This window comes from Pleurodeles waltl, chromosome 1_1, assembly GCF_031143425.1.
Source record: "Pleurodeles waltl isolate 20211129_DDA chromosome 1_1, aPleWal1.hap1.20221129, whole genome shotgun sequence".
Lineage (NCBI taxonomy): Eukaryota > Metazoa > Chordata > Amphibia > Caudata > Salamandridae > Pleurodeles > Pleurodeles waltl.
Window position 1 is genome coordinate 850,543,940 of NC_090436.1, and position 18,234 is coordinate 850,562,173.

At 45.5% G+C, this 18,234-nt stretch overlaps 1 protein-coding gene across 1 annotated transcript in view; it reads left to right on the forward strand.

Moving 5' to 3' along the window:
- RORB (RAR related orphan receptor B) overlaps positions 1-18,234 on the forward strand; it is a 413,952-nt gene that overhangs the window by 287,689 nt on the left and 108,029 nt on the right. Inside the window, exons 3-4 of the mRNA XM_069229117.1 lie at positions 9,695-9,836; positions 11,694-12,095. Coding sequence (XP_069085218.1) covers positions 9,695-9,836; positions 11,694-12,095 — 544 coding nt within the window. The remainder of the gene's footprint in view (positions 1-9,694; positions 9,837-11,693; positions 12,096-18,234) is intronic.

An 18,234-nucleotide genomic window follows, 5' to 3' on the forward strand; every position in this document is an offset into this window, starting at 1 on the left:
TAAAGCCAGGGGAGAACAATCACTATCCTGATGTACTTCCCTGTTTGAGGCGACAGAACAAGGACCCAGGCCCACAACAGCAGGGGCATGCTCCAGTTCTTCGCCTTCCTGACTCCCATTGGTTTCCTCTGTCCATACTCTCAGGGCCCACTAAGCCCATCCATGGGGAACCTTTCTCCTTTCCTGCGGATCCCATCTGTGCAGCACCTAACCTTACTTTGCTCACAGATGTATCCCAGGAGCAGGATAGTACCACCATGACCAACATAGTGGGGTTGCCCACTCTACCCCTGGGGTGTGACACTTGTCCCCTCCCCAGGGATAACTCTGTCCACCCGGACAGCAAGCCACAGTGATTACTGACAGCTGCCAGGGATGGGAGCCAGGCCCCAGGCCTCTCAAAGCTCTCCAACCACTGTGGCTGTGGAGAGTGGGGGGCGGTAGCCCCAGGTGCTGGGCACCCTTTAACCACTCTCCCTTCCACCAGGTCAGGGATGACTGCCTGAACCTGGTCCTCCCCTCTGGGGCTTTGTACCCTCCCTCCTGGAGCGGTACCCCCAGAGTCCAACATGGTCAGGGTGCTTACAGAAGTCACCCTGTACCATTCCTCCACCAGTGCAGGGCTGTTAACCTGCCACTGGCCCTCCAACCTGGGGCCTGTACCTTCAGGTTGGACTAGGGCCCGGGGTGAGGCTTCCCTTCCCCTGCCCTCCCTTCTGGGGTCCAGCACCCTCCAACTAGGAGTGGCCTCCTCAGAAGACAACATGGTAGGGGCACTGTTATCAGTAGCCCCTCCCTCCAGGTCCGGGGGGACACCCTGAACCTGGTCTTCCAGCCAGGGTCTGTACCCTCAGACTGGATCACTGCCTGGCAAACCAGGACTTCCTGGGAGGCACACCTACCCCCCACCAGGTCAGAGTTTAACCTCTGCACCTGCCCATTCAACTCAGAGTCACCACCCTGAAGTTGAACAATTGCCTGGCACGCCAGGACTTCCTGGAGGGCACACTGACCCTCCACCAGGTCAGAGTTTAACCTCTGCACCTGACCCTTCAACTCAGAGTCACCACCCTGAAGTTGAACAATTGCCTGGCGCACCAGGACTTTCTGGGAGGCACACCTACCTCCCACCAGGTCAAAGTTTAACCTCTGAGCCTGGTTCCCCAACCCAGGGTCACCACCCTGAGGTTGGGCAATTGCCTGGCACGCCAGGACTTTCTGGGGGGCACACCTACCCCCCACCAGGTCAGAGTTTAACCTCTGAACCTGGTCATCCAACCCAGAATCAACACCCTGAGGTTGGACAATTGCCTGGCACAGCAGGGCTTCTTGGGAGGCACACCTACCTCCCACCAGGTCAGAGTTTAACCTCTGAACCGGGGTATCCAACCCAGAGTCACCGCCCTGAGGTTGAACAATTGCCTGGCACGCCAGGACTTTCTGGGGGGCACACCTACCCCCCACCAGGTCAGAGTTTAACCTCTGAACCCGGTTATCCAACCCAGAGTCAGCACTCTGAGGTTGAACAATTGCCTGGCACGCCAGGACTTTCTGGAGGGCACCCTGACCCTCCACCAGGTCAGAGTTTACCCTCTGAACTGGGCCATTCAACTCAGAGTCACCACCCTGAAGTTGAACAATTGCCTGGCGCACCAGGGCTTTCTGGGAGGCACACCTACCTCCCACCAGGTCAGAGTTTAACCTCTGAGCCTGGTTCTCCAACCCAGGGTCACCACCCTGAGGTTGGGCAATTGCCTGGCACGCCAGGACTTTCTGGGGGGCACACCTACCCCCCACCAGGTCAGAGTTTAACCTCTGAACCTGGTCATCCAACCCAGAGTCAACACCCTGAGGTTGGACAATTGCCTGGCACAGCAGGGCTTCTTGGGAGGCACACCTACCCCCCACCAGGTCAGAGTTTAACCTCTGAACCTGGGTATCCAACCCAGAGTCACCACCCTGAGGTTGAACAATTGCCTGGCACGCCAGGACTTTCTGGGGGGCACACCTACCCCCCACCAGGTCAGAGTTTAACCTCTGAACCTGGATATCCAACCCAGAGTCACCACCCTGAGGTTGAACCAGTGCCTGGCAGGCCAGGACTTTCAGGGAGGCACACCTACCTCCCACCAGGTCAGAGTTTAACCTCTGAGCCTGGTTCTCCAACCCAGGGTCACCACCCTGAGGTTGAACCATTGCCTGGTATACCAGGACTTTCTGGGGGGCAAACCTACCCCCCACCAGGTCAGAGTTTGACCTCTGAACCGGGTTAGCCAACCCAGAGTCACCACCCTGAGGTTGGGCAATTGCCTGGCATCCCAGGACTTTCTGGGAGGCACACCTACCTCCCACCAGGTCAGAGTTTAACCTCTGAACCTGGCCATCCAACCCAGAGTCGACACCCTGAGGTTGGACAACTGCCTGGCACGCCAGGACTTTCTGGGGGGCACACCTACCCCCCACCAGGTCAGAGTTTGACCTCTTCACCTGGTAAGCCAACCCAGAGTCACCACCCTGAGGTTGAGCCATTGCCTGGCATTCCAGGACTTTCTGGGGGGCACATCTACCCCCCACCAGGTCAAAGTTTAACCTCTGAACCCGGTTATCCAACCCAGAGTCACCACCCTGAGGTTGAATCTTTGCCTGGCATGCCAGGACTTCCTGGGGGGCACACCTACCCCCCACCAGGGACACGCCGTCCCCAAGGGCCACACAAGAGTCTGGTTGGCGCAGGTCTCCCGACCTCTGCCCATCCGGCAGAGTCTGGGTTTCCCCCAAACCAGAAACGGTCTCACCTGGGTCATTCCTGGGGGGCTCTGCTCTCAGAGCTGACCCCTGACTTTCAAGATCCTCCACTGGGGTCTGCCACCCCCTCTCAACCCTATGTCTGGACTTCTGCACCCCCTCACTAGGAGTGGTACTGCCAGACACCAGAACTGTTGGGATGCTGTCTACAGTCATCCCCCCAAGTTCTTCTGACACTGCGGGGCTTCCCTCAAAAGGTGGCCCTACGGTACAGGTTAGGCTCTGAGACCTACCTGGGACACTACAATCCTCTCCCACCTCACTTGGTCGGGAACCACCTAGACCACTCCCTTCAGGAGCACCCCCAAATGCCTCTTCAGACTCTCTGGTACTCACCCAAAAGTCTGCCTCCACTGTAAGTTCCCTTGGGTCAGAGAACTCACACTCCACCTGGTGTTGGCGTAGCTCTGGAAAATAAGGACTAGACATATGCTCTCCAGCAATTACATCACTCTGCCCTTCACATGTATTAACCACAGTACCCGTCACCCAACCACCCAGTAACTCAGCCTTGGAAAAGCACTCTATGTCACCCTCTTGAGACTGGTGAGACAGTATCTGCCTGTCCCTGACACTCAACCCATACTCTTCTGGGATGTCTCTACACTCTATATCCAGGACGTCCACCAGGGGGGAACCCTTTTCTCTGTCACTCTCTGCTAGAGTCAGTAAAGTGTCCCTCCCCCCAGTAGGAATATGACTCCCTGTGCCAGTTCCCCAATCCTTCTCAGGGACCCTGTGCATAACGGGAACTACCTCATACCCTTGAACTACCTGGGGTGTGTCAACTCCCTTCTTCAAGTTGGGCACCACATCTCTGGGCTTGTGCCCTTCTTCAGCAGTACTAGATGCAAGATTTTTGCTGCCACCATCTGAACTGGACTCAGCCCTTCCGGCCTCCAGTTTCAGCTCTTTACCGCTCAGCTCTTGAGCTGCAATCTTTTCTTCTTCCAGGGCTAAAAGTCTTTTTGCCTCAACCTCTGCAAGATACTCCTCTAATTGTTGCTCCTGTCGCCTTTGACTTCGGAGCCATTCATCTATTTCTGGGTCACTGTCCAACTCTGAGTAGCCCTCCTCCTCATCTGAGTAGTCTTCCTCCTCATCTGAGGGGTACTTAGTCATTTGGTTTCTTGCTGCCTCTCTCTCTGCCCATCTTTCCTCCCCCCAGACTATGTAGTGATGGAGCATCTCCGCTTTAGTAGATCTCCTTGCTACAGGAAGGCCCCATTGTCTGCAAAGCTTCCTTAGGTCAGCCTTAGTGAGGTGGTCAGTACGAACAAAGCATGAGTTGGTAAGCAATCCCATTCTGATAAGATCTTATCAGCAAAAACCAAAATCCAAAGTCCAAAATATCACTAGTATATCCAGGAGGACATCAGAGAACAAAAAGCCAAAAAATATGAAAAATCAAGTTGACCTTCAACTGTGGGTAGGTAGTGAAATACTTAGCTACTGTATGTCACTGCACAAACACAAGTCCTATCCTCACCGCTGATCACCAATGTTAGAAATGGGGTTTTTGGTTGGCAGATAGGTTGCCCTCTGTCCAAGCAAGAACCCTCACTCTAGTCAGGGTAAGTCACACACAATCCAAAATCAGCCTGTGCTCACCCTCCGGTAGCTTGGCACGAGCAGTCAGGCTTAACTTAGAAGGCAATGTGTAAAGCATTTGTGCAATAAATCATACAACACCATAGTATAACACCACAAAAATACACCACACAGTGTTTAGAAAAATATAGAATATTTATCTGGATAATTGTAGGTCAAAACGATCAAAGTTGCAATACGAATTTGTAAAGATATCACTGAAAAGTGATATTAAGAGTCTTTAAGTCTTTAAAAAGCAATAAAGTGTCTTTCAAGCACAGAGTACCTGGTTTCTGGTGGGAAATCTCCTCAGAGGGCCACAGGAGAAGAGATGCGTGGAAAAAGGGGTGTGTGCGTCGTTTTCCGCTCAGCACACACAGACTTGCGTCGTTCTTTTCCACGCGGGGAAGTCGGGCGTCGTTTTCCGGCGCGCAGACAGTCTCTTTTTTGTGGATCGCGAGGATTACCAGATGTCCCGGGTCTGTGCGTGGGTTCTCCTGCTTATTTTCCGGCTGTGCGTCGTTCTGCGGGGCTGCACGTCGAAGTTTCGATCTCACGGTAGGCGTCGCGTCGATTTCTCCTTGGAAGTCGGGCGGCGTTGTCCTTGCGAGGCCGTGCGTCTAAATTTTGGTCTCACGGCAGGCGTCGCGTCGATTTCTCCTTGGAAGTCGGGCGGCGTTGTCCTTGCGAGGCCGTGCGTCAAAGTTTCGCACTCACGGTAGGCGTCGCGTCGATTTCTCCTTGGAAGTCGGGCGGCGTTGTCCTTGCGAGGTTGTGCGTCGAAGTCTCGATCGTCCCGAGGGCGTCGCGTTGATCAGCGTCGGTGTGCGGCGTTTTTCTCGCCGCGAAACAAGCTGTGCGTCGAAATTTTCGGCGCACGGAGTGTCCACGTGAAAGGAAGAAGTCTTTTTGGTCCTGAGACTTCAAGGAACAGGAGGCAAGCTCTATTCAAGCCCTTGGAGAGCACTTTCACAGCCAGACAAGAGTTCAGCAAGGCAGCAGGGCAACAGCAAGACAGCAGTCCTTTGGAGAAAGCAGACAGGTGAGTCCTTTGAGCAGCCAGGCAGTTCTTCTTGGCAGGATGTAGTTTCTGGTTCAGGTTTCTTCTCCAGCAAGTGTCTGATGAGGTAGGGCAGAGGCCCTGTTTTATACTAAGTTGTGCCTTTGAAGTGGGGGTGACTTCAAAGAGTCTCTAAGAAATGCACCAAGTTCCCTTTCAGTTCAATCCTGTCTGCCAGAGTCCCAGTAGGGGGTGTGGCAGTCCTTTGTGTGAGGGCAGGCCCTCCACCCTCCCAGCCCAGGAAGACCCATTCAAAATGCAGATGTATGCAAGTGAGGCTGAGTACCCTGTGTTTGGGGTGTGTCTGAGTGAATGCACAAGGAGCTGTCAACTAAACCTAGCCAGACGTAGATTGAAGGGCACAACAAGTTTTTAGTGCAAAGAAATGCTCACTTTCTAAAAGTGGCATTTCTAGAATAGTAATATTAAATCCGACTTCACCAGTCAGCAGGATTTTATATTACCATTCTGGCCATACCAAATATGACCTTCCTGCTCCTTTCAGATCAGCAGCTGCCACTTCAACAGTGTATGAGGGCAGCCCCAATGTTAGCCTATGAAGGGAGCAGGCCTCACAGTAGTGTAAAAACGAATTTAGGAGTTTTACACTACCAGGACATATAACTACACAGGTACATGTCCTGCCTTTTACCTACACAGCACCCTGCTCTAGGGGTTACCTAGGGCGCACATTAGGGATGACTTATATGTAGAAAAAGGGGATTTCTAGGCTTGGCAAGTACTTTTAAATGCCAAGTCGAAGTGGCAGTGAAACTGCACACACAGGCCTGGCAATGGCAGGCCTGAGACAAGGTTAAGGGGCTACTGAGGTGGGTGGCACAACCAGTGCTGCAGGCCCACTAGTAGCATTTAATCTACATGCCCTAGGCACATGTAGTGCACTCTAATAGGGACTTATAGGTAAATTAAATAGTCAATCATGTATAAACCAATCAATAGTACAATTTACACAGAGAGCATATGCACTTTAGCACTGGTTAGCAGTGGTAAAGTGCTCAGAGGTCAAAAGCCAACAACAACAGGTCAGAAAAAATAGGAGGAAGGAGGCAAAAAGTTTGGGGATGTCCCTGTCAAAAAGCCAGGTCCAACAGTGCATAAAACCATTTTTAGCATTAGTGAAATGTTGCATGATGCAATTGTCATTGCAACTGAAACATTTAGTGGTCAGGAATTAAATGCACTTCGTTGTAAATAATCTATATCACAATACAAATTTACATTTACAAATATGAAATATCTAGTTAAACCAGGTGCGTTCACTATCATGGAATTACAGATTTTCAGTATCAATTTACATTTTTAGATGGCGTGAAATTTAAGTTATGATGACCACGCATTTGTTTTAGTTCCCCCACAAATGTGATTACATCGAACCTCAGAGAGCCACTTTCAACTAACAAAATTACATTAGGACCTTCAAATTCGGCAAAAATCACTACCCTTGTTGAAGGGACTGTCCACACGGTGTGGATAGTATCTGTGGGACCAATCGAAGCTGCTTTTATTTACAGTGCAATTCTTTCATTTGAGCAGCTACGCATTCTGTCTCACTATAATGCAAATATTTGTCAAATTAAGTAAGCAGTTGCATATAGTGCACTGCTGTGTACACTCCTCTTTGGAAAGGATACTAAGTGCAGTTGAGAAGGTTCAATGCATCTCATTTGTTTTCATGATTTCTGGTAAAGGAACAGCAATATGGGACTATTCTATCACTCAAAGGTCTGGGTATATTAATAGTGGCACAAAAAAGAGGCCGTGCAAGGGAAATAATTAGGCAGAAGCTAGAAACAGTTTGTAGGGGCCCTCAGTGAGTACCCTAACGAGCTGCATAAGAAACTGAAGACAATGTTCTCTATAACATAAACGTCATTTAAAGAGAGCTAAAGTCACACTGTTATCCCTGCAGGACCTGTATCTGGGAAAGGGAGGCCTCCTTGTTTATTTATTGGCAGCTGAGGCTGGTAATCTTTTGATGTAGCCAAGAACTGAGTTCCTTTTTCGATCTTGTGATTTCTTTCAGTAACAGTGCAGGTTTAACTGTCTTTGACCATTAGTCCTAATAAAGGCTGTGCAAACTGTTTTTTCCTTCTGGTCGAAATGCTGACATTTTTGAGAATTTGTAACTGTTCTGGGTCAGGTGAAGAACATTGAGGGCTGTGTTTCATAACTTCCATAGATATTAATTTATATAAGAGATTGTTCCTGTGATAACTTTGATGGAAGGGTCCCATCAACCTAAGAATGTAATGACTTGTTACTTAAAGCAGGGTCTCAATGATAAACCTGGGCTTAACCCCTAGTAACAAAGAGACAAGCTTTTCTCCCGATAAATGCCTACTACCTATTTAAGTAGCATCAAAACAACTTTATAGTGAGAAATCAAAACAATAAATAGTTACTTTTCATATAGATGCAATCAAATGTCTCCAGTCTTCCCACTGCTTTTCTGGGAAACTCCAGCAACTGGTCCATGGCGAAGACAGACCTCTCTATCCTTGTCTTGTTAAGGCCATGCCAAATTCCTGTGCCTCTGACCTGCTGAGTCCTTCTTCAAAGATGCCCTTTTCTCCAAGGAAAACAGATTTCTCTCCATCCTTCTTGCTGAGGGTTACAGGTAGGAGTCTATTTTTTATCTCCAAATATTAGATACCTTCCTCCTGGTTAGTCCTAAAGCTTCCAGACTGCTATAGACCTCTCTCAGAGGACCAGGCTACAGATCGCAGCGGGAGGAAGGCTCAACCAATCACTCCAGCCAGAACCACTGCACAGTTCAGTCCAATGGTCAGCTCCTTCTTCAACCAGATGCCCTTCTTGCCTTGTAAATCTCTGGAACTAGAAGAGGCGAGTAGCCCTGAGACTTAAGAAGCACTTTCAAAGCTTGGTTAAAGGGGGGTGAGATTCAAGGCCCAAATCCTTCCTCGTTTCTATATGGAATGCTCAACTTGATGAATCCAGACTGCTCACAGTAAGCACTGTCGTTTGTCAGTTTTCAAGGTTCACTGAAGATGAGGCAGTAGGAATGTGCGTGTGTATTGGTTTGTGAGGGTAGAGGGACCTTAACATATTGTCCACGTGCTTTTCGGCATTGACAGCTATTGATTGCCCTTTTCCCTTGTTGTGCAGCCTCACCTACGCCTTTGGCCTGTAACTGCCTGACAGGCTATTAATGGCTGGTAATGCTCCCACAGAGAGCATACATCACTGTAAACAACCTGAACAGGAGCCATTTACACTTGGTAATCTGTGCGGCATTGGCTGAGAAGATTGGATTATCAGAATTAATTGAAGAAATACTCAAATACAGTATCCTGAAACACTGAGACACCATTCCAATTTAAAACGTACGCACAGTCACACAGATATACACGATAAACAGCTGAGTACATTTGTTAGATTAAAAGGAATCTGGAGTTGGGACACGTGTATATAATAACAAACTATAAGGAGCATAACATACACCACAAAATTAAAGATTTGCGGGCGTACCCCGTGACCATAAAATACTTCTTTTGCACTTTAACTTTGGGTACCATCCATGACCTGAGCACTATTTACTGTAAAAAAAACAATAACAAAGTACCAAGTGAAATGGTCATTAGATTTTAATCTTCATAGTGTCTACCAGCTGGTAAAGTGCTAACAGTTTTAAAGTACATGACGTGGAAAACGACAGTTAACGTGCAATTAATGTTTCTGCGATGTACCCGGAAATTAAAAAGGGCTGTGCTTGGGACCCCATTTATCACAGTTGTCATAAAGGACTGCACAGGTGAGGTTGACAAAGCAATGGAAGAAACAGTTTCTGAGCAGAAACTGTCTGAACTACATTTTAAACAAAAATGCCTACCTTCCTTAATTTCCTCCGGTTGAACCTTAATCCAGCGCCTAGAGACACCTGATAATGCTAGAGCAACTTGAAATGTTCTGGATGTGATTGCTATGTTTATTCGTCACTTTAACTTAAATGCCATCAAATTGAAACATTCGATTCCAAATGTGACATGATGACACATTCTCTTAGCTATCTTATGAAAATGCAAAAAATACTTATTTGCATTTCTAGTCATAGCGGTATAAGGCGATGTATTCCGACGTGGACAGGACATTGCAAAACAGAATGTGCCAGCAAACGTTGAACAGAAAATGCCACATTGTTTTTATGCAACGAGTCCTCCATATTCATTGATATGTTCTCTCTCGCTCTCTCTCCCCCAGGGATTCTTCAGGAGGAGCCAACAGAATAATGCCTCCTACTCCTGCCCCCGGCAGAGAAACTGTTTAATTGACAGGACGAACAGGAACCGTTGCCAACACTGCCGACTGCAGAAGTGTCTTGCCTTGGGAATGTCTCGAGATGGTAAGGTGTACTCACCCTCGGCAAGGGCACATGATACGCCGCTACACCTGACTGATGCCTAAGTCTGTTTCTGCATAGGAAGCTATAACTGTGGAGGAACTGATTAGAAAGCAAAAATGTATATGTGTGTTAAACTCTACCAGTGAGGTTGGAAGTTAAACTATGGAAAACAACCAAGCAGCAAAATAAATCTAACGCTGTCCATTGGGGATCTCCGAAACCCACAAGAGAAGGCGTAAAGTCACTTCGGGGCAGATGTATAAATCAATTTTGCGATTATATGCCATGCGATAACAGAGTCTGCGTCCATAGAATGTATTGATGGCATGCGTGAAACTCATTCTGTGAGTCGGAAAATAATTTCTGATGCACAAAACAAGTTTGCGGGCCCATACCGAGTTACAATTAGAAAGGGGCGTGAACGAACCGGTCCTTTCTAATAGTGAGTCATACGGGGCAAGGAAGAGGCGGTCCCCTCTTATTACGATTTGTATTGCATTAATTAATGGTGTGCTACCTCAGTTTCGATTGCAACCATTGGTCAGTTAAAAAGTGAGGGTAACTGATTTGCAAATGGGAAAGTGCACCTTGCAGGTGGTGAATGGTGTTGGGAGCCCCACGAGAGTAGGCAGTTGTTCAAGAGAACACAGCATGTTACCCTTGTAGTTTTTCTAAAGGGGAAACCGTTTTTAAAACAGCACCATTGTAAGGAAAAAGGCCTACCTAAAAAAAAAAAAAAAACAACAACATAGGGACTAGAAAATAGTGACCTGAAAAACTTATAAACATTAGCTGGTCATTCTGTGACACCCCGTGACTAGACATTTTGTGATGTGACTTAGTACATAGGATGCAACACACATTTGTGCATTGTGCTACCACTTTGCTCAACCAGTCTTTTGATGCATCTGGCCATTCCTCCTTTTTAACCAAAACAGGCCCACAGTCCCTGAACAGCGCCCTCCCATTAATGAACAGAACTTTGACCCTGCAGATACAGATGCATTCAGACAAATTGTGCAGCCCAGGACACAGTGCTTGCAATTAAAGTGTTTTCCCCATATCTTTAGCAGTCTTTATTTTCTTAAATATGTTACACTAGGGTATTGCTATTTGCAAAGTGCACATCGGCGATAAGAACATTGTGCCGGTCATAGGGAGGTGGCCTCAAATACTGATTTTAAAATGTGCCCTTTGTCAGGCTTCCACCACCCAGGACAATAAGCAAAAGCAATATTTCTTGACAGTTATTAGTTCATGGTGTACTTTTAAAAAGTAGAGACAACGGCAGCCTGACCATAGTTTTTACTATCCATCAAATGTAAATTCTGCAACAGAGAGACTGAAATGTTTTAATTCTTACTCCAAATATATGACCCTGCTTTTTAAAAGAGTGCCATAAATAGGTATGTTATGCACAGTGCAGGCTTATTTTGTTAGATTATGTGTGCTAATGCCTCACCGAGCATAACAGGAGTGGCAGTTGAACCTGCAACTTCCAGAATGCATGGTGTCCCCATCCCTCAGCCTTTGTCATTGGTAGGTGAGAGGGCCTGGTCACTCCCTATTTTGAGCACATTGGTGGCGTAATTTTCTGAAATGATAGGTTATACCTCGACTTACTTACAGCCGGTAGGCACTGCAGGTGTTATCCCAACCATTAAGAAAAAAAGTCTATAACTGCTATACTATAATTCTTTTTTTTCTTGTTTATGAATGTGGTCAGATCTCTTACCATCTTATAGAAACAGCACTAAAGTTTCTATAATTTAATTCATAACCATGTTAAGTGCATTTTCTAAAAACTATCATTGTAAATTATCACTTTACTAATTAAAAATCATGTTTCCCCGCCAGCTGTGAAGTTTGGAAGGATGTCCAAAAAGCAAAGAGACAGCCTCTACGCAGAAGTGCAGAAGCACCAGCAACGGTTACAGGAGCAGCGGCAGCAGCAAACGGGCGAAGCTGAGGCGCTCGCCAGGGTGTACAGCAGCAGCATCACCAATGGCTTGAGTAACCTCAACAGTGAAACGGGTGGCACCTACTCCAACGGGCATGTCATTGACCTGCCCAAATCTGAGGGCTACTACAGTGTGGATTCCTCTCAGCCTTCACCAGATCAGTCTGGAATAGACTTGACTGGGCTCAAACAGATAAAGCAGGAACCAATCTATGACCTTACGTCTGTACCGAACTTATTTACCTATAGTTCCTTCAATAATGGACAATTAGCAGCTGGAATAAGCATGACGGAAATAGGTAAGTGAGATACATACTGTACCCTCTAGACTGTGGAGTCCACTTGAATTAAATGACCTATAATACTATTTTTAAGTCAGATCTCCTCACTCATCTAAACATTGATGGGTTTATGTTTGATGTGGGGTGTTGCGTGCTGTGGAATGATTCTGCTCCAAGGAGTAGAAGAGCTGTCTCCTGCAGAAGAGCTCTCTCCTAAGAAAATCTCATTGTAGTAGCAGTACTGCAAAGTAGGTGCTGTAGTCTAAGCAGTATTGTGTGCAGCGTTCAATTTAGATTATGGAACTTGTGTATCAGGTACGTATTACCCATTAAGTTCCTATGGGGAGGTGTGTTGATACCTAAGGGATTACATTACAGAACCAGAATGCAGTAGAGTGCTGCATCAAAGAAGGTAAGTTGTACAACAGTAAACTGCACTCTTTTCCATTGTATTTTATACATTACATGAGACATATTTACAAAGTCTGATATTTACAATGTAAGTCATAGGGGGAGGAAACCATTTGCCCAGAATCGCACTATTTGTTTGGTCTAGTGCTACGAATGGGATTAGACCCTAGGGGCCAGATGTAGCAAAGGGTTTGCGCCTCGCAAACGGCGAAAATCGCCGTTTGCGAGGCGCAAAAGCCTCTTTGCTATTCAGAAATGCATATTGCGAGTCGGTACCGACTCGCAATATGCATTTCAGAATCGCAAATAGGAAGGGGTGTTCCCTTCCTATTTGCGAGTCTGAGTGGGATGCCATACCATTTGCGAGCGCGTACGCAGTCGCAAATCGTATCGCAGTTACCATCCACTTCAAGTGGATGGTAACCCACTCGCAAATTGGAAGGGGTCCCCATGGGACCCCTTCCACTTTGTGAATGGACCCAAAATTATTTTTTCAGGGCTGGGAGTGGTCCCAGGGACCACTCCCTGCCCTGAAAAAATACTGAAACTAAAGGTTTCGATTTTTTTTTTAAGTGCAGCTCGTTTTCCTTTAAGGAAAACGGGCTACACTTAAAAAAAAAAAAACTGCTTTATTAAAAGCAGTCACGAACATGGAGGTCTGCTGACGACAGCAGGCCTCCATGTTTGCGAGTGCCTATACTCGCTATGGGGCCGCAATTTGCGACCCACCTCATGAATATTCATGAGGTGGGTCATTGCGACCCCATAGCGAGTTGCAGTCGGTGTCTGAGACACCGTACTGCATACCAATTTGCGAGATGCAAAGTGCGAGTCACATGGACTCGCACTTTGCACCTCGCAAATTTTAAAGTTGCTACATCTGGCCCTAGGTTACCAGAATCGAAAGCCAGAATATTTTGCCACTGGAATACGTACGATTTCACTGTAAGTGAAACACTTGATGCAGTTCTAGAGCACCCACAAATTTAGATACCACAGGGTGTTGTATATTTTTACTGTAACTACCATGTGAGTGTAGATTGACCTCTAGGAATGGAGAATTTGCGTGGAAATTGGGTGTTTCTGCGCTGGTTTTCACATGTTTTTCACAGACCTAGTCCTCTAGGGTTTACCTGAGGAAATGGGTCTTAAGGGTACGGATTAGCACATCTTGGAATTGCGATTTGATTGGAAACTCCCCATCAGTCCAAATTGTGTTTACTCAGGTACTCCCAATATAGATCATAATGTCTGATTTCAGTTCCATTTCTTTCCCATAGATTTTGGGTTTAAGATTTTGCAGTTCTAATGGCTCACAATGCAGCAACATTCAATGTTCTTACTGTACTTTAGAGCTGCCAGGCTAGTGCAGTCCAGGCATTTCGTTGTAACAAATCCAGCATTCTAAATGGCCAATATAAATAAATACGACAGTCGCATAGTAACAGTGTATGCATTGTTTAAATTGCAAAACACAAAAGTGTGTAAGTGGGCTGAGCCTGCAGGGTTCGAAGAGCTCAATGTACATGTATCAGTCTGAAAACTGCTGTTGTAGGTGAAGACATTCCCTTCGGAAGGAAACATTTCACTGTATGGTATATGAACAGTGCCTAGGCCATAAAGTGTGATGCAAAAACAACAAGTGATGGACGGAATCCTGAACATTGTCAAACATTCACCCCCAGTCACAGATCTGGGTTTAATCCATCTTTTTTCTGCTGCCCATGCCATTTTGTGTTCATAAAGTGTGATCACTAGTTTGCTTGCTTACTGACGTGGCCATAGAAGGTATGCAGTGTGTTCTTTGGGTAATGCAGCATTTATTGTAGAATTGCTCTTAAAAGTTTGCTGAAGTCTGAACCAGCTGACAGTGTAGAAAAAATAATATATTTCTTCAGGAAGATCCAGTTCTATCTGCTGATGTTACCTTGATTTAAGGTGATTTAGATTCATTGGCGCAGCAGAAGTGAGGTGCAGGACTGATTATAGGTCACTATAGTGCACCATCTTATTTGATGTTCACAACTGATCTGAAAAAAGTGATGCCCTTCATTTGCACGCTAAAAGGATGGAATCCATCTAGTGTAAAAAACGTCATCTAGCTATTGGTTTTTCGTGTTCAGAAAGTGAGCCAGGTTTACTGCATTTTTCTGCATGTTCAGAACGTAGGTCATGTTTACGTCTTTGGCTCCTGCTCTTCAACCGTATCGTGACCAAAATGCACTGCATATTCCACACAAAAATCCTGATATATATCCTAAATGAAACTCAATCCACGTTCCAGTAATAGTTTACCAAGTTCTTAGCAGTTAGGCGAGTGAACAACCAAAAATGATCATATATGATGATCCACAGTCCTTTTTCAATGAGTAGCTTTGCCTTCCTGCCCTAGATGTGACCTATTTATTGTTTGTCATCCAAGAGCAAGACATGGTTATACACTTACTTGGTTCCCAAAGTTCTTTTCGTTAGGTGAGCACCTCATCTCCTGGAGCTTTTTATCTAAATCACACCTCAGTCATGGTTTGAGAATCAGGCAATAAATCAAAGAGTAAATGTTTCTAAGAGAAGAGAAAGACATACGTACACACAGAGAAAGGTGTGTGAACAGGATGTGTAGTAACAGAGCTATCTGATGTCACATCCGTAATGGTTAGTGTAAGGTTATTCCCCCACTGCCCTGGAAACGTGAAGGAGCGTTCCCTGGGAAAGGAAATGATCACTTTCTGCAAGCATGCCTCTTAATCTTCTGCAGTTATAAGTGCGAATGCATTTCTTGAAAAAGCAAATGTATAAGAGACAAGGAACAGGTCTTTTCCTTGTAAGCTTTATTTCTGTTGTTTGTTGTTCCCTGCATCGGAAAGATAAACAGAGAGATCATCAAGAAGTTTTGTTGCTGACGCTGACATTTGTAATGCACCTGTCACGACATATATTCGGATCAGCAGATGGTGCAGTTTGTTTTTTCAGTGTTAAAATCCGAATGGCTTCTAAAAGAGCATGTGGGGCACCAGGCTCACGAGGAGGGTGCATTGAAGATGTTTTACCTTTTTTCCCCTCTTAGTATGCTTGAAGCTTGTCACCAGGAGTGGGAGTCGTGATAAGGTAGAACACTTAACGATACATATCATTTTTAATTAGCATATGTCCAATTTAGATCCCATTTGCTTTATCAGGTGTACAATGAGTGCATATGCAGCACTAGAGGCACCATTGTATTCTTCAATACCGTTTTGTTGTTTTTCCATTCAGCATTAGTTTCATAGAACCGAAGCAGGGATGTTACACCGATCAAAATAAAAGCAACGTTGTTGTTAATGTTAGTCTTAAGTATTATGTCAAATTGCATCTCAGGATCTGGCTTCTGCCATAATGCAATTGTGTTTTTTGGTCTACGGCCTCCAGATTTGCTTTAGGACAGTCTCCTGTCTCTGTCAAAAACAGATGTCAGGCCAAAATGTCCTTACTAGTATTTATGGAAAACCTCATCAGACCAGCACTGCTTTCTTCGAGCTTAAGCAACAGAAAAAACAACTGTTTTTGATAAATGGCAGCAGTGTTACAGGCCCGGAGAGTCACAAGATATCTGCTTTGCTGACACAATTATCCCTATCATTAAGAAAGTTAAAACAATACCAGACCTGAAAAACACATCACATTTGTTTCACATTCGCAATTGTAAACAGGCTCAGCACGTTCCTTTACAGTGTGTTCCAGTTTCTGAATTGTAATGTGGCTGAACTGACTGAATTGAATTGAGTATTTTTAAGGATGGCCACGGACTGTCTACTCTTGGCATGTGGGTATACCATGCCTCTCACTAGCCCGGTAGCTTTCGACATTTCACAGTTTTGATAATGTTTTATCTTGGATTCCTAAGCATATTATGACTGCATAGCTTATGACAGAACCCAGTTAGTCAGAAATCCCACTGGGATGTCTTGCACGAGCGTTAATCTTTGATGTAGTTCAGCCTATGTTGATCAGCACAGTGGGGGTGTTCTGCCAGGGTATTTGGAATTGTGCTGTAGTTGGCCGGATGCCAAACATGTTTAATTTGTTTGTGGTTTAATGCAATAATAAATATGTTGTTTTTTCCACTTTAGTTGCTTATCTTGAGGCTAAAGAGATTGCAAAAATATTAATTTATTCGTGTATATGCTAGGTTTGAGCTCTCGGAGGAGTCTGTACTTGAACAAACCTAGGCTTGTCATTGCCATAGGTTTAGAAATTTGCTTTTCTTGTGTTTTTTGAGAAATATGTACCATTAAAGTAGAGAATCATTTCCTCAAAGCTCTGCGACAGCTGACAGAGAGCTACAATTGTTGACTGTCTTCAATGGCTATAGAAGCCAATCTCTTGTGGAAAGTGGTGAGGCTGAGGAGATGTTAATAGACTTACACTGGCCCCACTCAACAGTTGAAGCAGTTCCCACGTATTAAGCCTTCTATTCTTAGAAACAGTGTAGTGCGACACAGCCTATTTGACTTTCAGTTAATGAATTATATGGATGCTGGTTTATTGAATATCCCAGACCAGCCACTAGAAGCTTTTGAAAAAAAGCTTTCGGAGTTTTGACACTCCTTGACGCCTGTTTTAGTACAAAGGGTAGGCTGAATTTGCGAGATTTAGTTTGTAATCAAAGGGCAGGTGCTGCCACCTAAAACTGAAGATGTCTTAATCCACTGAAGAACTTAAATGATGTACATTATATCAATGTTTCCACTTCTATTCTTTGTCTATATACACCCAGTTGCCAAATCCATCCACGGCATGGACCACAGTTCCAGATATATGTGGGCTTCATATACTCTAGTGTGCACCTGAGAAGACACCTCATAGCCAAGTAACACAAGCTACCAGCTTTCACCCAGCTGTGTTTGGCAACACCCAGATGTGACAAAGGAGAACATGCCACAAATTATAAGAAAAAAATAGAGGGATTGCTGCATGTGGTTCTGTTTTGCCACAATCATCATTTCTTTGCCAGCAAAGCAAAAGATTTTTCTTCAGTTCAATAAAGTTCTAAATAACAATACAAGTATTCAGGGCATTCGATTATTATGTGACTTTTGAATCACAAGTGAGTCAAGAGGCTAGAGCATGTAATTATCAACTTAACCTTGTCAAGAATGCTGCTCTGTAATTATCCTTTCAGCGTTATTCTACCCTGATTTGATTACTGGTATGCTATGTACGGTGGCAACCAGAAAACAAATAGGTAGCTCCTAGAAATATCTTATATTGGTGCTTCCTTTAATATATGAATTCTAGTAATTTCAACTTACTCAAGAGTAAACCTCATAGCTGTGTATAACGCTTGAACAGGCAACCTCTGCCAAAAATTATAATAAAAGGCCCTACCATAGATATTGTGTTATAGCCTTAGAACCCGCCGTAGCGGGCTCTACCGGCTATTAAAGGCCCGCTCCCCGCGTTAAATGCCCGAGCCGAAGGCGAGGGCATTTAACAAGGGAGAGGGACTTTAATAGCCGGTAGAGCCCGCTACGGCGGGTTCTAAGGCTATTAGAACATTCTGCCACTCAGGGCAGAATGTTCTATTACAAAAAAAAAATAATTCACGGAGCCCGAGGGGATTAAAATCCCCTCGGGCTCCGTGAGGCTTTGTTCACAGCTGTTGCTGTGAACAAAGTGAACATTGGAATGTTGGCGCTGCGGGCTTTTACCGGTCAGTAAAAGCCCGCAGCACTCCATTGTTTTCAATGGAGCCCCCAGCATTCCAATG